This window comes from Pinus tabuliformis, chromosome J, assembly GCF_031772625.1.
Source record: "Pinus tabuliformis cultivar Carrire ecotype Pingquan chromosome J, CPIR1, whole genome shotgun sequence".
NCBI classification, from domain to species: domain Eukaryota; kingdom Viridiplantae; phylum Streptophyta; class Pinopsida; order Pinales; family Pinaceae; genus Pinus; species Pinus tabuliformis.
Window position 1 is genome coordinate 650,134,381 of NC_142295.1, and position 17,794 is coordinate 650,152,174.

Genomic DNA, 17,794 nt, shown 5'->3' on the forward strand with positions numbered 1-17,794 from the left:
AGGAGGGCTCTATTAATCTTCAACAACAATTGCTTTTACAAGGAATGATTTTACAGAGAAACTGACAGAAAACACTTGAGACTTTCCTTTTGAGACCTTCTGACACTTTGGAGACCCTGCTCCCACTTCTGCGTCACCCCTGCGTCACTTCTGCGTGGCCCAACATGGCTCTGAGTGGCTCTGCGTCCCTTTGCGTTAGCCTGCGTAAGTTCTGCATCTCTCCTCTAGACTGCGTCTCACTTTGCGCTGTCTCCCATTGTCCATGCGTCACCTCCTCCTTAGTCACTGCCTGTTGCTGATGCCCTCCTCTTCCTCCACCCTGCAGCTCTCCCTCTGAAATCGATCTCCTCTACTTGAGAATCGATTTTCCTTGAGATACTGAGTATCTGCCAGTGTGTCTCCAAATGATCCTCAAGTCTTCCCTTATACTTCTCCTATTGACAAATCAACAACCGAGATTAAGTTCTTCATCAACGACTAAGATTAAAACAGACTTGATTCTCGTCTCTTAAGAGCTTCTCATCCTTATCTTTATTAATACCCATTAATATTTTTATTTTCCTAAGTTTAGACTTAGGAACCCATTAAAGTATCAATTATATTTATAACTCCTCATCTAGGTGGAATTTCTCAAAACGATTTTTGGGTCTTGGAGATCTCATGTGCCTTAGCCTCTCCTCCAAATTTCAAGGCTAGAGCATATCCGATGCTACCAAAAGTCAACATGCCTTTGGTGTTGCAGAGATTGTGGCTCTGACGACTGTAAGGTCACTATGTTAACCCACTAAAAAGGGGCTAAATCCCTCAAGCTAGATGAGAAAGGGTTGTCCTAGGAGTCTATCAACCAAGCTAATGCTTGGAGGTAATTTATTAGTGCAAGTTAAGCCTAGAATGCTTATGCAATGATTATGGGTGAACTCTTGGCTTAAGATTTGCTTAAGTACTTTAAGTTATGATGAATCTTTAAAGACAAGAGATTTGCTTAAGTACTTTAAGAATGATGAATCTTTAAAGACAAGAGTACTTATAAATTAAATGCAATCTTATAACGAAGGAAGTGCCAATAACTTAGTGCCAACGTCAAATCCACAAAATACCGATTAGTCAAAATATTCTAATGATGACAATTAACAATCTTATGCCAAGATTATGTTCTTAGACAATGCCAATATTGAAAGATGCTCAATTAGAATAAAACTTAAGATGCCAATTGCTCAAGATAGACAATAGAATTACCAAAGCTTCTTAAGATGGTGAAAGAGTATGAGATTATGAACTTAATTTAGAGCACTTATTCAACAAATTTCTCAACAATGCTTCAACCAAAATGCCAATTAGAAGTTAATGGCAAAAGTCTCTTAGACTATCAACAATATTAGAAGGTTTAGAGCTTAGATCTTTGAGTGATTTTAGTGCTAAGTTAACTATCCTTCAAATTTAACACAAGACAAGCAATTGTTATAACTTGACAATATAAACCATCGTGAGCCAATTTAATCATAAAAAAACTATTTATGATGTAGCATAGGACAACAATAAGTATGTCACTTCAAAGCAAGAAATTAACAAGCATATAAAACAGAAAATGACCAATGAGTAGCCTAATGACTTGCCAATGTAAATTTATGAATTTTAGCCCACTTAGGATGAAATATTTAGAATATATCAGATCTGAAATCTCTTATTACAGTAGTGAGAAAATTATGCAAACAATGACCATTAGTGTAGTAACTTGCCAAAGTGTGGCCAAAAAATTCCAGATTTGGAATTTAGATTTTTAAGCCCTCTAAGATGTGATCTTCAGATATATATTAGATCTGATCTAGTTAGTTATGCAGAGATATTCCAGCAAGGAAATGACTAGATCTAAGCTAGAAATATCATGCCCAAGTATCCAAAACACTAGCAAAAATTTGTCATGAAATTATTGAGGTGTTTAGATCATTGAGATGTGATTTTCGGGCATTTAATTCACTGTTACAAAGAGTTTATTACAGCTGAAGCAGAACAGAGATAAAATGAGGGTTTAGAGAGCAAACCTATTAAGGGGATACGACTAGCCTCCAAAAGGTTAGAAAGTGTGACGTGAGCCCCAGGAGGGATGATACATGGCACTAGGAGGGAGACATTGGCCTTGGAGAAGGCAAATCCGAGCTTAGGAGCCATAAAACTTGAAACCCCAACGCTGATTTTTTTTTCTTCAGATCTTCAGTTTGTTGCAAATTCTTCAATGGATGGTCTTGCAAAAGATTTTAGAAACTAGATCTTACCCTCAAGGGCCTAGATTTAGCTCTAATGCAACTCTTCTTGCTTGATTACACATGCAAAAATGAATTCACAAATACCAAAAACCACTATATTTACAAAAAGCTCAAAACCCTAGTTAGAAAAAATAATTTACAAAATATATTAAACAAATTTATTTACAATTGTAAAAATATACAATGCTTTTAAAAGGAATTTTGGGAAATATTTTTTTCTAAACATTTTTTTGATAAATCGCTAAGTGTACTTTGAAGAACAGAGGCAAGCAACAACCTTAGATAAACCATAAAAATATTCGAAGTCCAAACAAGATCAACCTACATCCACAGTTTCTGAACTTGGAGCCCAAGGACTGGGAAACTTGCAAATGCTATATATTTTTCTCAAGAAAGCTTGTTAGACATATGGTGAAACGGATCACCTAAGATAGACCCAAAACCTACCAATAAAATTTTCTTATCCACATCTAATGAATAAACAAACTTTAAAAAAATTAAGCACAATATAGGAATTCCCATACCTAACACATACCACAAATCAGTAGACAATAAACGCCATGAACTGCACCCCAAAGTATTTATTATGATTCAAAAAATGTTCCTAGTGGGACAGTAGTGTTATATCAACTTTGATGCAAAATTTTCTTAGCCAAACATCAAATGGCTTTAAACTCAAATGACTCTTAATTTATAGATAAATCCTCCAAGTGGAAAAATAATGGCTAGTTGGCTTGACCAACGACTCATCTTTCGACTGCTCCTCGGAAGACATCTTTTGGGATTTCCTGAAAGCTCTATTCTCCATGAACTTTACATCCCACCGAACTACTACCTTCTTACTCCCTGGAAGATAGACTCTATATGTCTTAGCATTTTCGCTATATCCCAGAAGATATCCTTTCTCAAAATTTATAGATAAATCCTCCAAGTGGAAAAATAATGGTTAGTTGGTTTGACCCTCGTCAGAATAATCTCAGCTGTCGAAAAATATTTGATTATCTTTTAATCTCCACTATTAAAAACATTTATTTTTGAAGAATTTTCGAATTTCTCATTTTAATTATTTTTTATTAGCTCAAAACTAATTATTTTGAGTTAATTTCCTAAAAAATTTGACTTTGAATTAACCACCAAAGTCCAAGGGTCCATTTCTTTTTGAAATTTCCAATATTCCCTTGGCGGGGGACCTCCAAAAATTAATTTCTTTGATACCCACGATTTTTTCCACTTGGAGAATTAAATTTCTCTAGGACTCTAATTTTGACTCTAATTAATTAATTTTCTGGCATAGGGTTAATTTAATTTTTGCCAGAAAAATTAATTAATTGACACTCGAGGGGATTAAATATTTTTTCCACCCTGCAATATTTTAGCCATGGTGTCTAAGTATGAGGGACCATGGACTAAAATATTTTTTACATAAGATTCTTACAGTTCAACTCTCAAAGGGAGAACACCCTTTCGATATAGACCTTCAAATTACATACTCAATTCTGCAACACAATATGATCTAGTAGAACAAGTGATTTGTAATAAAATAATTTAGCCAATTAGCTTAAATTGTTCCCAAATCACTTTTACAGAAGACCTGATTAGAACATTAGGACTCACCTAAGCCTTTGACTAAGAATTCCATCCTAGCTTTGGGGTGACGCTGGAGAGAAAAGCTTTGCCGACCATTTGTGTTGAATAACACAAATGAAACAGTGAGATGGAAAATCTCCTAGGATAAAACTTTTGCAAAAATTATAGGCTTACCTAAGTTGTTAAATACGTACATGGTCTTACTAGCATCATTTACATTATAAATTTGCAGAATGGGTTTACAAAGACTCAATAAACTGATGACATGACGATCTGATCCTTGAAAAAACAATTTTGGCATGTCATCTTCGTTGGAACTTTGAAAAAAAAACGTGCAATATCTAGCTCCATATGGGGACACTTTGCTTGCATGAAGTAACGTGAAAACCCCAGGATCCTGCATCCAAGAAAACAGAAGACCATCAAATAGATATCTATTCAAAATCAAAATCATCATGCATATATAGTAAATCTTATTGGAATAGAAAAAATCTACTTTAACAAACTGAAAACTACAAAATATAAATGCATGAAGTAAAATTTAGCTAACAGCATAAAGTAAAAAGAGTAGGGTTAGAGATACTATATAAACGATGCCCTATGGCATTTAATGTCATCGATCTGGCTCAATCTCAGACATCTGCTTGCTGACTAGGAGATCAATAGGTTTCTTTTTAGATGTCCCTTGCCGAAATTTGACCCTCTTTGGTTGATGAGCTTCTTGATCACTGTGTTGTATGTTGCTGTCATACTGAACTCTCTTTCTTTTTCTGCTAGGAAAGTAAGATGGAAGATGTGACGAAGAAAAACGATACACTGGCTGGACAAATTCTGATTCAAAATGCGGTGCATGACCCGTGGCACAACTTCTTCACCATTCTCCAATATTTTTGGAACTTCCACATGATATCTTCTTTCCACTTCTTTGTATAATCTGACCAATCCACCTGCTGCTGTGGGAATAATGGTGTAAGATAGATCCATTTGAATAGACCAACCTAAATCAGCTGCTAACTTTCTGGAAAGAAGCATCCCCCACACATCTGGTGCATTAATCACTGCTATAAACCTGGAAGACGAGTTTTGATTCCATTAAACCTTTTTGACCATATGTGCTTTAATTAAAGTACTAATAAAAGACGAGATAGAAAATGACAATGTTGAAATTCCAACGCAACATAGAATTTCTAGTCATGATAATTACTTGTAACTGTTATCTATGTTTTCTTTTAGCATTTGCTTTATTTACTTATGTCATCAAACAATTATACATTGAAAAATATAAAGAAATTGCACAATATAAGAGATACTATAGATTAGGCCAGATGCTAGGGAAAAACCCACAAGGGGAAAATCAATCATTTCTTTGTAGATTCTTCATCAGCAAGAGAAATCCAAGTCAAGCTAACCAGTGATCAAAGTGCCAAGTCAACACTCCAATTGTTCACAATACTTTTTACAAGATACCACTTATCTGTCCTCAAATCATCTTCAGTCCATAGGAGTATAGCTGACCAGTGACAATACAGCGATATAGTGTCATAAGTAGCTCGCATATATCAGAGATAGATTGCCACAGAGAACTCACATTCATCAGATACACTTTGCCTCAGGGAACTCGCATACTTCAAAGATAGTCTTCCACAGGTAGCTCGCATATTTCAGAAATGGTCTTCCACAGATAGGTCGCATATTTCAGAACGTATGTGCCTCAGATTCCATGCCACAGATCCGAGTTTCTCTGCCACAGAAGATCACTGAATTGTTTGCCAGATGGTGGAGGATAGGTGCCAATATATGGTTCATGAGAAGGGACATGTCCTTTGGACAGGCCGCTTTGTCTTTTTGGAGGGCTGACTTGGCGACTTGGAGGGACAAATGACATACTAAATTCAAATTTTCTTCTTTTCACCAGGGTCATGAAGAACATGCCCTTTTACATTTTCTTTTGACCAAAACTAAGCATGAAGAACATGCTTGACAACTAAAAATAATAATAACAATTTTTCTTCTTTTTGTTTTTAACTGAAATACATATTGATGCAAGTACAATGACAATTATGAAGACCAAACCTATTTAGAATTCCAACACAAAAGAGATTAAAAGACAAAATAGCAACATCCCACCATTGTATCCTAATGCAATGCTGGTGTCAACTGGAGGACATTGGTGTTTGGTACATTTTTCCTGGTTTTCTGCTAAAATGCATGTTGAAGATTATTCAAATGTTGATGATGCATGTGCTGCTGTCGTCTTCCTGTTCCCATTTAGTTTCTGCTCATTAGTTTGTTGTCCTAAAAAATGCCTAGATTTCCATGGATAGGTTTTTTTTGTTTTTTGTTTTTTTTTTTCTTGTTTTTTTACTTGCTTAACATGTTTTCCAATATCATCATGGTGTGGTCATTCTCTAATCTCTTCAACTTCCTCAGCCTGATCAGCACCTGGTACAACCTTTTAAATTTTGTTGCATAGATGATTCTTTTTGTTGAAATTATTTTTGAAATGTCGATATAATCAAATTTGTTTTTATGAATGCTGTCTAATGTGGTATTTATTGCTTCGAAGATTGGTTTCAATAGTATATTATGCAATAATCATGTTATCTTCTGTTTAGATTTGTATTAGAGCATGCTACCTATATGTTTCCGTATTGATGTGAATTGGGTATATTGATTTTTGTTTTTGGATTTTGATTTGATGTCATTTTGCAGGCTATTGCTGTTGCCTCATGTCTCAAAGATGCTTGGCCAGTTCTTGTTATTACTCCATCTGCATTGCGTTTACAGTGGGCATTGGTATTACTACACTTTCACGTTTTGCATGATTTGTGCGCTATGCTATTTGAACTTTGAACATCTTTCTGTTGATGCATGCAAACATACAAAATATCTTGGAATTATTTGTAATATTCATAATTTATTTGCAGATGATTGAGCAATGGCTTCAGATTCGTTCATCTGAAATATTGGCAAGTTTCACTATTCCTAATTTAAGTTCATTTTATTTTTATTTTACCCATTTTTGGAATGTTTGAATAAGCCTTTTTCTTATATATATGTGTGTGTGTGTATCTTTTAAATGCCTATTGGTGTCTGTTGCAATGGGTGCAAACAAGACATGTTTGCTGTTCTTCCTTGTGTTGGGAGGTGACGTCAAATATTTCTGCTTTATCCAAGTAATTTATGATTGTATAATGTTATTATTTTGTGAGCATGAATGGAGTATATACAAAGCATTTTTATTAAAAAAACAAAGTGAAAATGAATTTTTGATTCGAAATGGATCCAAACAAGTGAATGCTTGTAGGACTCAGTACCTACAAGTGTCATTCGTTGATTAATGAAGGTTAATAACTATGTAAAAGACAATGCAAAGTGGGATAAGAAAAAGAGTAGAAAACATGACTTAATTAAAAAAAAACTAAAATAGGAGAGAAAAAAGCAAGAAATGGGAAATGAAAGGTCATGCTTGTTGACCTTTTCATTACCCCAGTTCTCGCTATTTCTTATTGTTCCTTCACTATAAATGGGTCTTTTGGCCAAGGAGGGGGAGTATGTACATAGAGCCATGAATTGCATTGTAACCAAAGCTCGCCAAATTGAAAGTTGAGCAACCATTTAAAGCTTGTTTTCCCAGTTGGGTTCCGTGGTAGAATATATGTGTTCATGGTGTGTTTGATTTTATCCAATGTTGCACGACTTGTACCCGTATAAGACTCGTCTGGCTATTGACTCGGTAAAAGTTTCCCTCCATTTTCCCTTTCCCTCCACACGATCTACAAAAAAAGAAATCCAAATTTTGATGGTTTCCATGGGTCAGATGTTCTTCTTCACGGGTTCAATGTGAGTAGCCGAGTTTTATCGAGATTTGGTGGGTACGAGTAGAAATTGCGGGTTCTATGCGAATGACCCGTCTCGCTATAAAACCCGTCAAGGCCTGCGGGTCTTATAAGAGTCGTGCTACATTGATTTTATCCATTGGCAAAATTCTCTGTGGTCAATTATTACTGCTCTTGTCTGTGTTGCAAACTACTGTTAGTTCTGTGAATGGATTACCATGGTGGATTTTGGATTTAATTTGATAGCTCAGAATAAATTAAACATTTTCTTCCTTTTATGGTGTGATTGTGGACAATGAAACGTCACCACCATCCATTTGACCCTGAATTCTTGGATCAATGGCTCATAGGAAATGGCTGTTGTAACTGTTAGAAAAATGAGTACCAAGGACAAGTGTTCCTAAGGCTTAGTGTCTAGCCTAGGAAAGAGTGTCCAAATGTTACTCCCTTTAATTTTATGGGAAATAAAGTTAAACTGAGTTTATAAGTCATAAAGGGACTTTATGAGAAATAAAGTCATAAAGTGTCTTTATAAACATTAAGTGACTTTAAGAGAAATAAATTCATAACGTGACTTTATAAACATATAGTGACTAATGGGTCAATGAGAGATTAGATCTCCACCCTTGATCTAATTGGCTTAGATTTAATCTCAACCATTAGATCTTAGGGTTAGGTCTCTCTTCTTAATGAGAGAACAAAAGGGAAAAAGGAAAGGGGAGAAGGCACCATTTTGCACATTTCTTCATGAGAGTTGGAGAAGAGAAGCAAAAGAAGGCTGAGAGAGTCATTCACAACTTGAGAGGGGCTCAGTACAACAGGAGGGTACAACTAGTCTAACAGGGATTCCAAGGCTGAGGATGGGCTCAAAATTCAAGTAAAGGATTAATGTTGTTATTGCTGAAGAGAACATTGAAATTGAAGTAGTGTAGGTTGCATTTATTGTTGCTTCCTGAGCTCAATTTTCAAGGGACTCTGACCCAATTTTAAGGGGTTTGATAACACCAAAATTGTGGCAATCAGAGCTGTAAGTAGTAGCACGAATTCTCGAGAAACCTGGGTGTGAAAATCAAGTTATTTTGACAACATTAATTACAATTTGTTAGTCAGTAACCAAAACGATTTTTGAGGGAGGAATTGTTGGGAATTTGTGTAGTTGGCACAAATTTCTTGGGGGGGATTGGTAGGCACAAATTTCTAGATGTGATGGCATAGAAAATGAGGAATTTTTTTAAGGAGCAACTACAACACAAAATTCTAGGAAATTTAGGGGTAATTTCCTATGAGATAAGTTAACTACTATAATAAATGCTATAATAATTTCTCTGAAATTAATGAAAATCTCTCTCTTCTCATTGGTTTTCTCTTCGGGGTTTTTCGAGGGTCTTTGGACCAAAAGTCATTGTGTGAAATTTGTGTGCTTGTTGCATTTATTCACAATGAAAGTGAAAGAGTAGAGGGGCTTATGTGTTTCATGCTTTAGCAAATATTCATGTTTAAAAACAAGAACATAAATCTATGTTGGGTTGGGCATTAAAGTGATGTGATTCCTTAAACTGAAATTGGGTGGGGCCTACAATTTTCTAGATGGTATCAGATTAACAGTGAACCTATCAGCTGAGAAGTGTTAAACAACAAGCATAACCAACCTACATACCTAGAGATTTGGTGGTTGAGAGGGAGATTGTTTACTCATTTTTCGTTGTTTGATAGTTATGTTGGTTGAGAGTGTCAAATGACTTTTGGTTTGAGGGTGGAGGACAGGTTAAGTGGGGTTGAAAAGTTTGGCCCATGGAAGGAGAGGCTGTTAAGAAATCAATGCTTATAGGAATTAGGGTTGGATTCCTCTTTCTTGATAATTACTTGTGAATTATGTTGGCTTCTTTTACTTCTTAATTAGTTTATCTTTCATCAAGCAATTACCAAATTATATGTATATGAAGACTACAAGAACAAGAGACACATGATGTAGGCGCTCAGCCAGGGAAGAACCTCGACAAGGGGAAAATCCTGTCAAAACTCTTCCTTTAGTAGATTCAAATCATGATGAGACACTTCTAGACTTCTTATACCTAGATAAAGACCTCCTCCAACCATCAAGTCAACCCTTCCCTTCAATAGATGATCCTTGTCAAAGTCTCCAAGTGACAACTCTCCAACAACGACTTCTGTCCAGAATTTTGGCACCTAGCAGCGAAATTTCGATCGCCAGCAACATTATTTCGGACCTGCAGTAGACACAGAATTTATGCCCTAGCAACTACCCAAAAACTTCACACGTGTGAGAGATAGTTCAGAAACTTGAATTAGGTCTTCCCAACAAATTTCATCCTTCTTTAGCTACTTCGCTCTCTTTTCTACCTCTCTTCCTTGAAGATCGAACTTGTTGAGTGAATGCTCCAAATAGGTCGAATTGCCTTCCTTTAATAGCTTTTCTGCTGGGTCGAATCTAGCTTATTTCGTTTTTCCTTTGGAACGTGGATATATGCGGGGCATCCAAAGATTCATAGATGGTCCACACATGGCTTCTTTCCCGTGAATGCTTCTTTAGGTGTCATATTATCGAGGATTCTATGAGGACTCCTATTTTGTATATATACTGCGGTCATTGTTGCTTCTCCCCATAGAAAATTGGTATATCTTGATCAAAAATCATTGTTCGTATACATTGTTCAAGTCTTCTATTTTTCTTTTCCGCAACTCCATTCTGCTCGGATTGTAGGGAACAGTAAGCTCCCTCTTAATTCTTGCTTCTTTGCAATATGCAATTATTTCTTTTGAAGTGTATTCTCTACCATTATCGGATCTCAAAGTCTTTATTCTTCTTTCGGTTAAGGTCTCTACTTCAGATCTAAATTCCTTGAACTTTTCAAATACTTCGTCCTTTGATTTGAGTAGATAGAGCCATGTCTTTCTAGAGTGATCATCAATGAAGGTTACATAATAAAGATGACCACCAAGTGATTTGTCAGACATAGGCCCACACACATCTGAATGAATGAGGTCCAATATTTATTTAGACCTTGTTTCACTGCTTGTAAAGGGCTTCCTTGTATTCTTTCCTAAGCAACATCCCTTGCATATTCCTCCACGATCTTCTTTGATATTGGGAATTCCGTTTACCAATTGATTGAGAGAGGGAATAACCTTATAATGTAAATGTCCATATCTTCTATGCCATAGTTCAATAGGATTGATTTCCATGTGAACTAGGGCTTGAGGAGATGGTGTTATTGTGAAAATTTGTTGCAATAATTGATTTATTTCTCCTACTTATTTATGATAAATTATTTACCAATATTTCAGTAAATACCAAAATAAATTTAGTTGTAGACTTCACAAACAAGAACTGAAAATTAAACGGCAAGAGAAACATCAACATATGAACAATCACATTGAGACACTTGTTTTTGGACAATCGTCCCCAGAAAAACCCAATGTGGGAAACCGATGCAGTAGATTTGAGGATTCTTATTATTGGCAATAAATATCTGAATACAATCTAGGATGCTCAGCAATCCTTTATAGAGAAAATATTGGTGGAAAATATGAGTGAGTTTTACCTCACTTCACCCGACAAAATTCCTGCTGATCCGACACAAGACTGACTAATCTCGACTATTTCTGCATTGGCTCTGCGTCACCTTCTCTGCCCTCTGCGTCAGCTTTCCCGATAGTTCCGACAATTCCTGGCAGTTTCGACAGTTCCCGACAGTTCTTGTAGTTCGACAGTTATGGATTCTCCGTGATAGGCAACTTTTATACTCTGTGTTGGCCCTTCTGGCTCTGCGTTAGGACTGCGTGGGCCCAGACTGGCCCAACGTCAGCTCTCCTGGCTATTCCGCTACCTATCTGCAAGCTCTCTCAACCTCTTTGCTCTGTATTTTCCGGAAAGTACTTCTCCAGGATTCTCTTTGCCGCTTGGCCGCAAGATCTCCCCAATTGATTTTCCTCTTGAGAACTTCTCACCTCATAAAATCAATTTCCTCAATCTCTTTGTGTGTTTTCAAATGAACCCCAGGCATCCATTTTATACTTTTCTTGTTGAGTGTTCAACGACCGAGATTAAGTCTCCAATCAACTACTAAGATTAAAACATGACATGATCAATGTTCTAGATCATTCTCGCCCATATTTTGATTAATACCCATTAATATTTTAATTTCCCTAAGTTTAGACTCAGGAAATCCATTATAAATATTAATTATTTTAATAAAATACAATCGGGTGGAATTTCATCAAATGGTTTTTGGGTTCTTTAGAACTCATGTGCCTTAGCCTCTCCACCAATTTTCAAGGCTAGAGCACTTCTGATGCTACCAAAAACTAACACTCCCTCTTAGCGAGGAAAGTGCTCTAGCAAGAATGTCCACCTTCATGTTGCCCTGTTTCTGAAGCATCTCCTTTCTGCACTGTTGCTGCCACAAACACTATGCTACTGCTGCTACTGTATTGCTGCCCATGACACTGCCACTGCCACTGCTGCATCTGTACTACAACTCCCTCTCAAGCACTTTATTGTGCTATTGAAAGGGATTTTCCAACATACCCATCTGTTGCCGAAATTGAAGAAACTTGGCTCTTCCTAGAGCCTTGGTGAGTATGCTTGCCACGTGATTTCGTGTGGGAGTGTACTCCAACTGTACCTTTCCATGCTAAACATAGTTTCTGATAAAGTGACACCAAATATCGATGTGTTTGGAGCGATCATGAAATACTAGATTTTTAGAGAGCTTGATACAACTTTGATTATCACAAAAGATCGTTGCCGCTTCCATCCTTCTCCTGAGTAGATTTACAAGCAGTTTCTTGAGCCATATAGCTTCACATATTGCTTTGCTAGCTGCCATACACTAAGTACTCAGCTTCAGCAGAGCTCAGAGCTACAAACTTTTGCTTCTTACTACACTAGGAGGTCATCCCAGATCCAATACCGAAGCAATACCCAATGGTACTTTTCTTGTCTACTGAACTTCCTGCCCAATCTACATCAGTGAATCCACTCAATTCAATATCATTGCCCTTGGTGTACCTTAATCCAAAATTTACTGTTCCATGCATATACCTGAGAATGTGCTATGTTGCTGCCTGGTGCGCCCTTTTTGGTTCTACCATGAACTAACTAAGGGTGTTGGCAACATAACACAAGTTTGGCCTGGTGTTGATCGGATACATAAGTGATCCAATGAGTTGTCTGTATAAGGTGGGATCCACTTCCTTGTCTTCTGAATCATCTATTTTCTTCCAATTGATAATATAGGCGTGTAGCCATAGGTCGATAATCCTGCATTCTGAATCTTTTAGGAATTTCTGATGCATATCTTCCTTTGCCAAGGAAGATCTCACCATCCTGCTGCCAAACTTCCAATCCCAAAAAATAGTGCATTAGCCCCAAATCCTTCATATTAAACTCAGTTTCTAGGTTCTTCTTACAATCCTCTATGATGATCCTGTCAAGAATAGATCATCCACATACAATGCCAGGATCAATGGTTCACCTTTTACCTATAGATAATAAAGATTGGGATTGAAATTACTCTTGATGAATCCCAACTTTTGTAAGTAGCTGCCAATTCGATCATACTAAGCTCTGGGACTTGGGTGCTTGTTTTAGCCAGTACAAGGCTTTCTTCAACCTGCACACATGAGTTCTCTTTTCATGTGTTTCAAAACCTTCTGGCTGTTCGATATGCACCTCTTCTTCTATCACCCCATTCAAGAACGCTGTCTTGACATCCATTTGGTGAATCTTCAATCCCATCTGTGCTGCAAGGGATATAATGGATCTGATAGAGTTTTATCGAGCTACTGGGGCAAAGGTTTCCTCATAGTCTATTCCTTTCTTTTGCGCATATCCTTTTGTGACAAACCTAGCCTTGTACTTATCTACGTTGCCATCTGTAACATACTTGATCTTGTAGATCCATCTCGAACCTACAGGCTACAACTGATCTGTTCTCTGGTCTTGGTAGAATTTCCTAGACATCATTTGTCATGAGAGAACTGTACTCTTCTACCATGGCATCCACCCATACCTGGTGTTGTACAACTTCTTGAAAACTAGAGGGTTCTTTGACCTGAGCTACCAATGCTTGATACCTGTCAGGTTGTCTACGCTGTCTTTTTAAGGCTCTAAGAGCTCCAACGAATTCCTTTGCATCCCTTAGAGTCTGTCATACTTCTCGGTTAGTTCTGCCACTGGTGGTGGGAGGTTCCATATGTTCCTCTTCTTGTACCTGCTGTGACAGTCCGGGCTCCTCTTCTCTTGAGGAGATGCTAGTACTAGTTACCGTGCTTGAATCAAATGCTTGTCTTCCTGCCAGATTTGATCCTTGTTGCTGAACTATAGGAGCATCCTCATCCTATTCTTCAAATGGCAACTCACGAGCTTTCTTGAAGGCTCTATCTTCGATGAACTTCGCCTCCCGCCTTACTACAATTTTCTGCTGCTAGGAATGTAGATCTAATACGCGTTTGAAGTCTCGCTGTAACCTACTAGATACCCAACTTCGGCAGTCTACTCTAACTTGCTTTGCTTCTCTTCTGGAATATGGCAATAAGCTACACTTCCGAATATCATGAGGTGGCTTACTTCTGGCTTCTTTCCCGTGAAAACTCCCTCTGGTGTCTTCTTTCCTAAAGCCTTGTGAGGAGTTTTGTTATGAATGTGTACAGCCGTGCTGCATGCTTCTGCCCGTAAAAACTTGGGTAGATTCTGATCATATAACATCGCCTTTGCTGCTCCAACAATAGTTCTGTTCTTTCTTTTTGGGACTCCATTTTGGATTATAGGGTGTTGTCCATTCTCTACGGATTCGTTCTCTTGCACATAAATCAGTGAAGTTCTTATCTGTGTATTCTCTACCATTGTCTGAGCGCAATTTCTTGATCTTCCTTCCTGTCAGGTTTTCCACTATAACCCTTTAAACCGATCAAAGACCTCATCCTTGGTTCTCAAAAATTAGATCCAAGTTTTCTTGGAATGGACATCTATGAAGGTAACAAAGTACTCAGCGCCATTGATGGCCCTTGTAGACATCGAACTGCAAATTTCCTAGTGTATTAACCCCAATACACTCTTAGCTCTATTGTTGCTTCTAGAATATGCTGCTTTGGCGTACTTACCTAGCACGCAACCTTTGCATGTATCATCATGCTTGGTAGTAAACACTGGAACTTCCGTAACAGTTTCCTTGAGCATCCGTAATGCCCCATGATGTAAGTGTCCCATCCTCCTATGCCACAACTCATTTAATTCTTTTTCTCCATCGACATTACTACTTATCAGTGCCATAGGAGACTCGAATTGCAACTTGTATAATCTGTTGCTTCAAGCTCCAATTTGGGCCCTATTTTTCCACCTTGGATGCTTGACATATGCTCTATTACCAACGAAGTATATATCATATCCCTTATCTTGTAACTGAGAGATAGAAATCAAATTCATTTCCATACCTGGCACATGCAGTACATTCGTGGCCTTAAGACTATCTCCTGCTGCTGTCTGGAATATAACGGTTCCTTTTCCTACTGGGGTGCACTTCGTCCTATTACCCATTGTGATTTGTAAGTTCATCTGTTCCTCCTGATAGCTCGAGAAATATTCTCGTTCTTCAGACATATGAGCTGAAGCCCTACTATCAATGTACCAGTCCTTGGCTGATGTAGAACTTGATAGGGAAGCAAACTCCTCTTCCAGCCTGGAAGCTAATTCGGAAATATTCTGATCCCTACTGTTCTCCATGCCCCTTTTCTTTGCTTCCATCTTGCCTGAACCTTGCTTTGATACCATGTGAAAATTTGCTATAATAATTGATTTATTTCTCCTACTTATTTATGATAAGTTATTTACCAATACTTCAGTAAATACCAAAATAGATTCTGTTGTAGACTTCACAAACTAGAACTGAAAATTAAACGGTAAAAGAAACATTAGCATATGAACAATCACATTGATACACTTGTTTTTGGACAATTGTCCCTGTAAAAACCCAATGTGAAAAAACCGGTGCAACAAATCTGAGGATTCTTATTATTGGCAGTAAATATCTGAATACAATCTAGGATGCTCATCTAGCAATCCTTTACAGAGAAAATACTGGCAGAAAATCTGAGTGAGTTTTACCTCACTTCACCCGACAGAATTACGGCTGATCCGACACAAGACTGGATAACCCCGACTATTTCTGCGCTGGTTTTGCGTTAGCCCTACGTCACCTTCTTTGCGCTCTGCGTCAGCTTTCTTGACAGTTCCAGCAGTTCCGATAGTTCTGGATTCTGCGTGACAGACAACTTTTCTGCTCTGCGCTGACCCTTCTGGCTCTGTGTCAGGATTGCGCGGGCCCAGACTAGCCCAACGTCAACTCTTGCGACTACTGCCCTGCCTCTCTGCAAGCTCTCTCCTTCTCTCTGTTCTGTATTTTCCGGAAATTCCTTCTCCCGTATTCTCTCTGCTCCTCAGCTGCAAGATCTCCCCAATCGATTTTCCTCCTGAGAACTTCTCACCTCAGAAAATCGATTTCCTCAATCTCTTTGTGTATTTAACCCCAACCCTCCATTTTATACTTTTCCCGTTGAGTCTTCAACAACGGAGATTAAGTCTCTAATCAACGGCTAAGATTAAAACATGACTTGATCCACCTTCTAGATCATTCTCACCCATATTTTGATTAATACCCATTAATATTATAATTTCCCTAAGTTTAGACTTAGGAACTCGATTAAAAATATTAATTATTTTAATATAATACAATCCGAGTGAAATTTCACCGAATGGTTTCTGGGTTCTTTATAGCTCATGTGGCTTAACCTCTCCACGAATTTTCAAGGCTAGAGAACTTTCGATGCTACCAAAAACTAACAATTATGACTGTATATAGACTTCCTTCACGTACTCCAATAGCCCTAGCTTTATCGATGCTTAAATCTACTCCCCAAGCCAAAACTTTTCCATCTATAAAAGCAATTCATCACCTTTATCTTCTAAGCAAGAAATTGAAAGTAAATTCTTTTTCAAACCTAGAACATAAAGTATATGGTTGAGATGTAGCTTTGCTCCATTGTCCAACTTCAAAGAAGTTGATCTCGTGCCTTTAACAACATAAATTTTGTTGTCTCCCAATTCCACTACATGAGAAGATTGTTCCTTTGATAGAGTGTGAAGTTGTTTGCTATCTCCTGTCATATGCCTTGATGCTCCACTATCACTAATCCATGCATTGTCATCATTGAGTGAAACTGTGAGTGCAACCAAGAATCCTTTGCTTTTGACTTGTTGAATAAGTTGTAGATGATTCTTTTGATCCAACGTCCTGCATTATTAAATCCCATTTTCAAGTATCTTATTATAGAGGGAGTAACCTTTTCTTTCAAGCCAACAAAGTGATCTCGAATCTTTTTTGACCTTAGCTCTGAAACCATGTTGAGAAATCAGTGCTAGTAGAATTAGGGTTTGATTTCTCTTTCTTGATAATTACTTGTGAATTATGTTGGCTTCTTTTTCTTCTTTATTATATTATCTTTCAACAAGCAATTACCAAATTATGTGTGTATGAAGAGCACAAGAACAAGAGACACAAGATGTAGGCACTCAGCTAGGGCAAAACCCCTATCTAGGGGAAACCCTAGTCAAACTTCTTCCTTTAGTAGTTAAGATGAGATAATCCAAGACTCTTCAACCTAGACACAAACTCGTCCAGCTGCCGAGTCAGCCCTTCCTTGTAGCAACTTTGATCTAGATCTGCGACCCTGCAGTAGCAACACTTCGACCAAGCAATTCTAGAATTTCGACCTTCCCTACAACAGAACTTTGACCCCAGCAAATCCATAACTTCGACCTTTCTAGTGTTGATTTTTGGTAGCATCGGATGTGCCCTAAGTCTCAAAATTTGTAGGGAGGCTAGGGCTCATGTATTCCAGAATACCCAGAAATCGTTTTGGGAAATTCCACCCAGAGACAATTTTATTAAAATAATTAATTATTTTAAATGGATGCCGAAGTCTAAACTTAAGAAATTAAAATAATTAAAGGGTATAAATTAAACTGGGGGTGGAACTTCTAGAAGAAGACGAGGATCAAGTCAAAATGATCTGAGCCATTGATTGATC

General features: G+C 37.6%; 1 protein-coding gene across 3 annotated transcripts in view; it reads left to right on the top strand.

Annotated features, from left to right (window-relative positions):
• Nucleotides 1-17,794, top strand: part of LOC149228591 (uncharacterized) — a 510,588-nt gene that overhangs the window by 191,260 nt on the left and 301,534 nt on the right. For all 3 annotated transcript variants that reach the window (XM_089378284.1, XM_089378285.1, XM_089378286.1), the window contains 2 exons: nucleotides 6,561-6,644; nucleotides 6,776-6,817. In XM_089378284.1, the coding sequence (XP_089234410.1) occupies nucleotides 6,561-6,644; nucleotides 6,776-6,817 (126 nt within the window). The remainder of the gene's footprint in view (nucleotides 1-6,560; nucleotides 6,645-6,775; nucleotides 6,818-17,794) is intronic.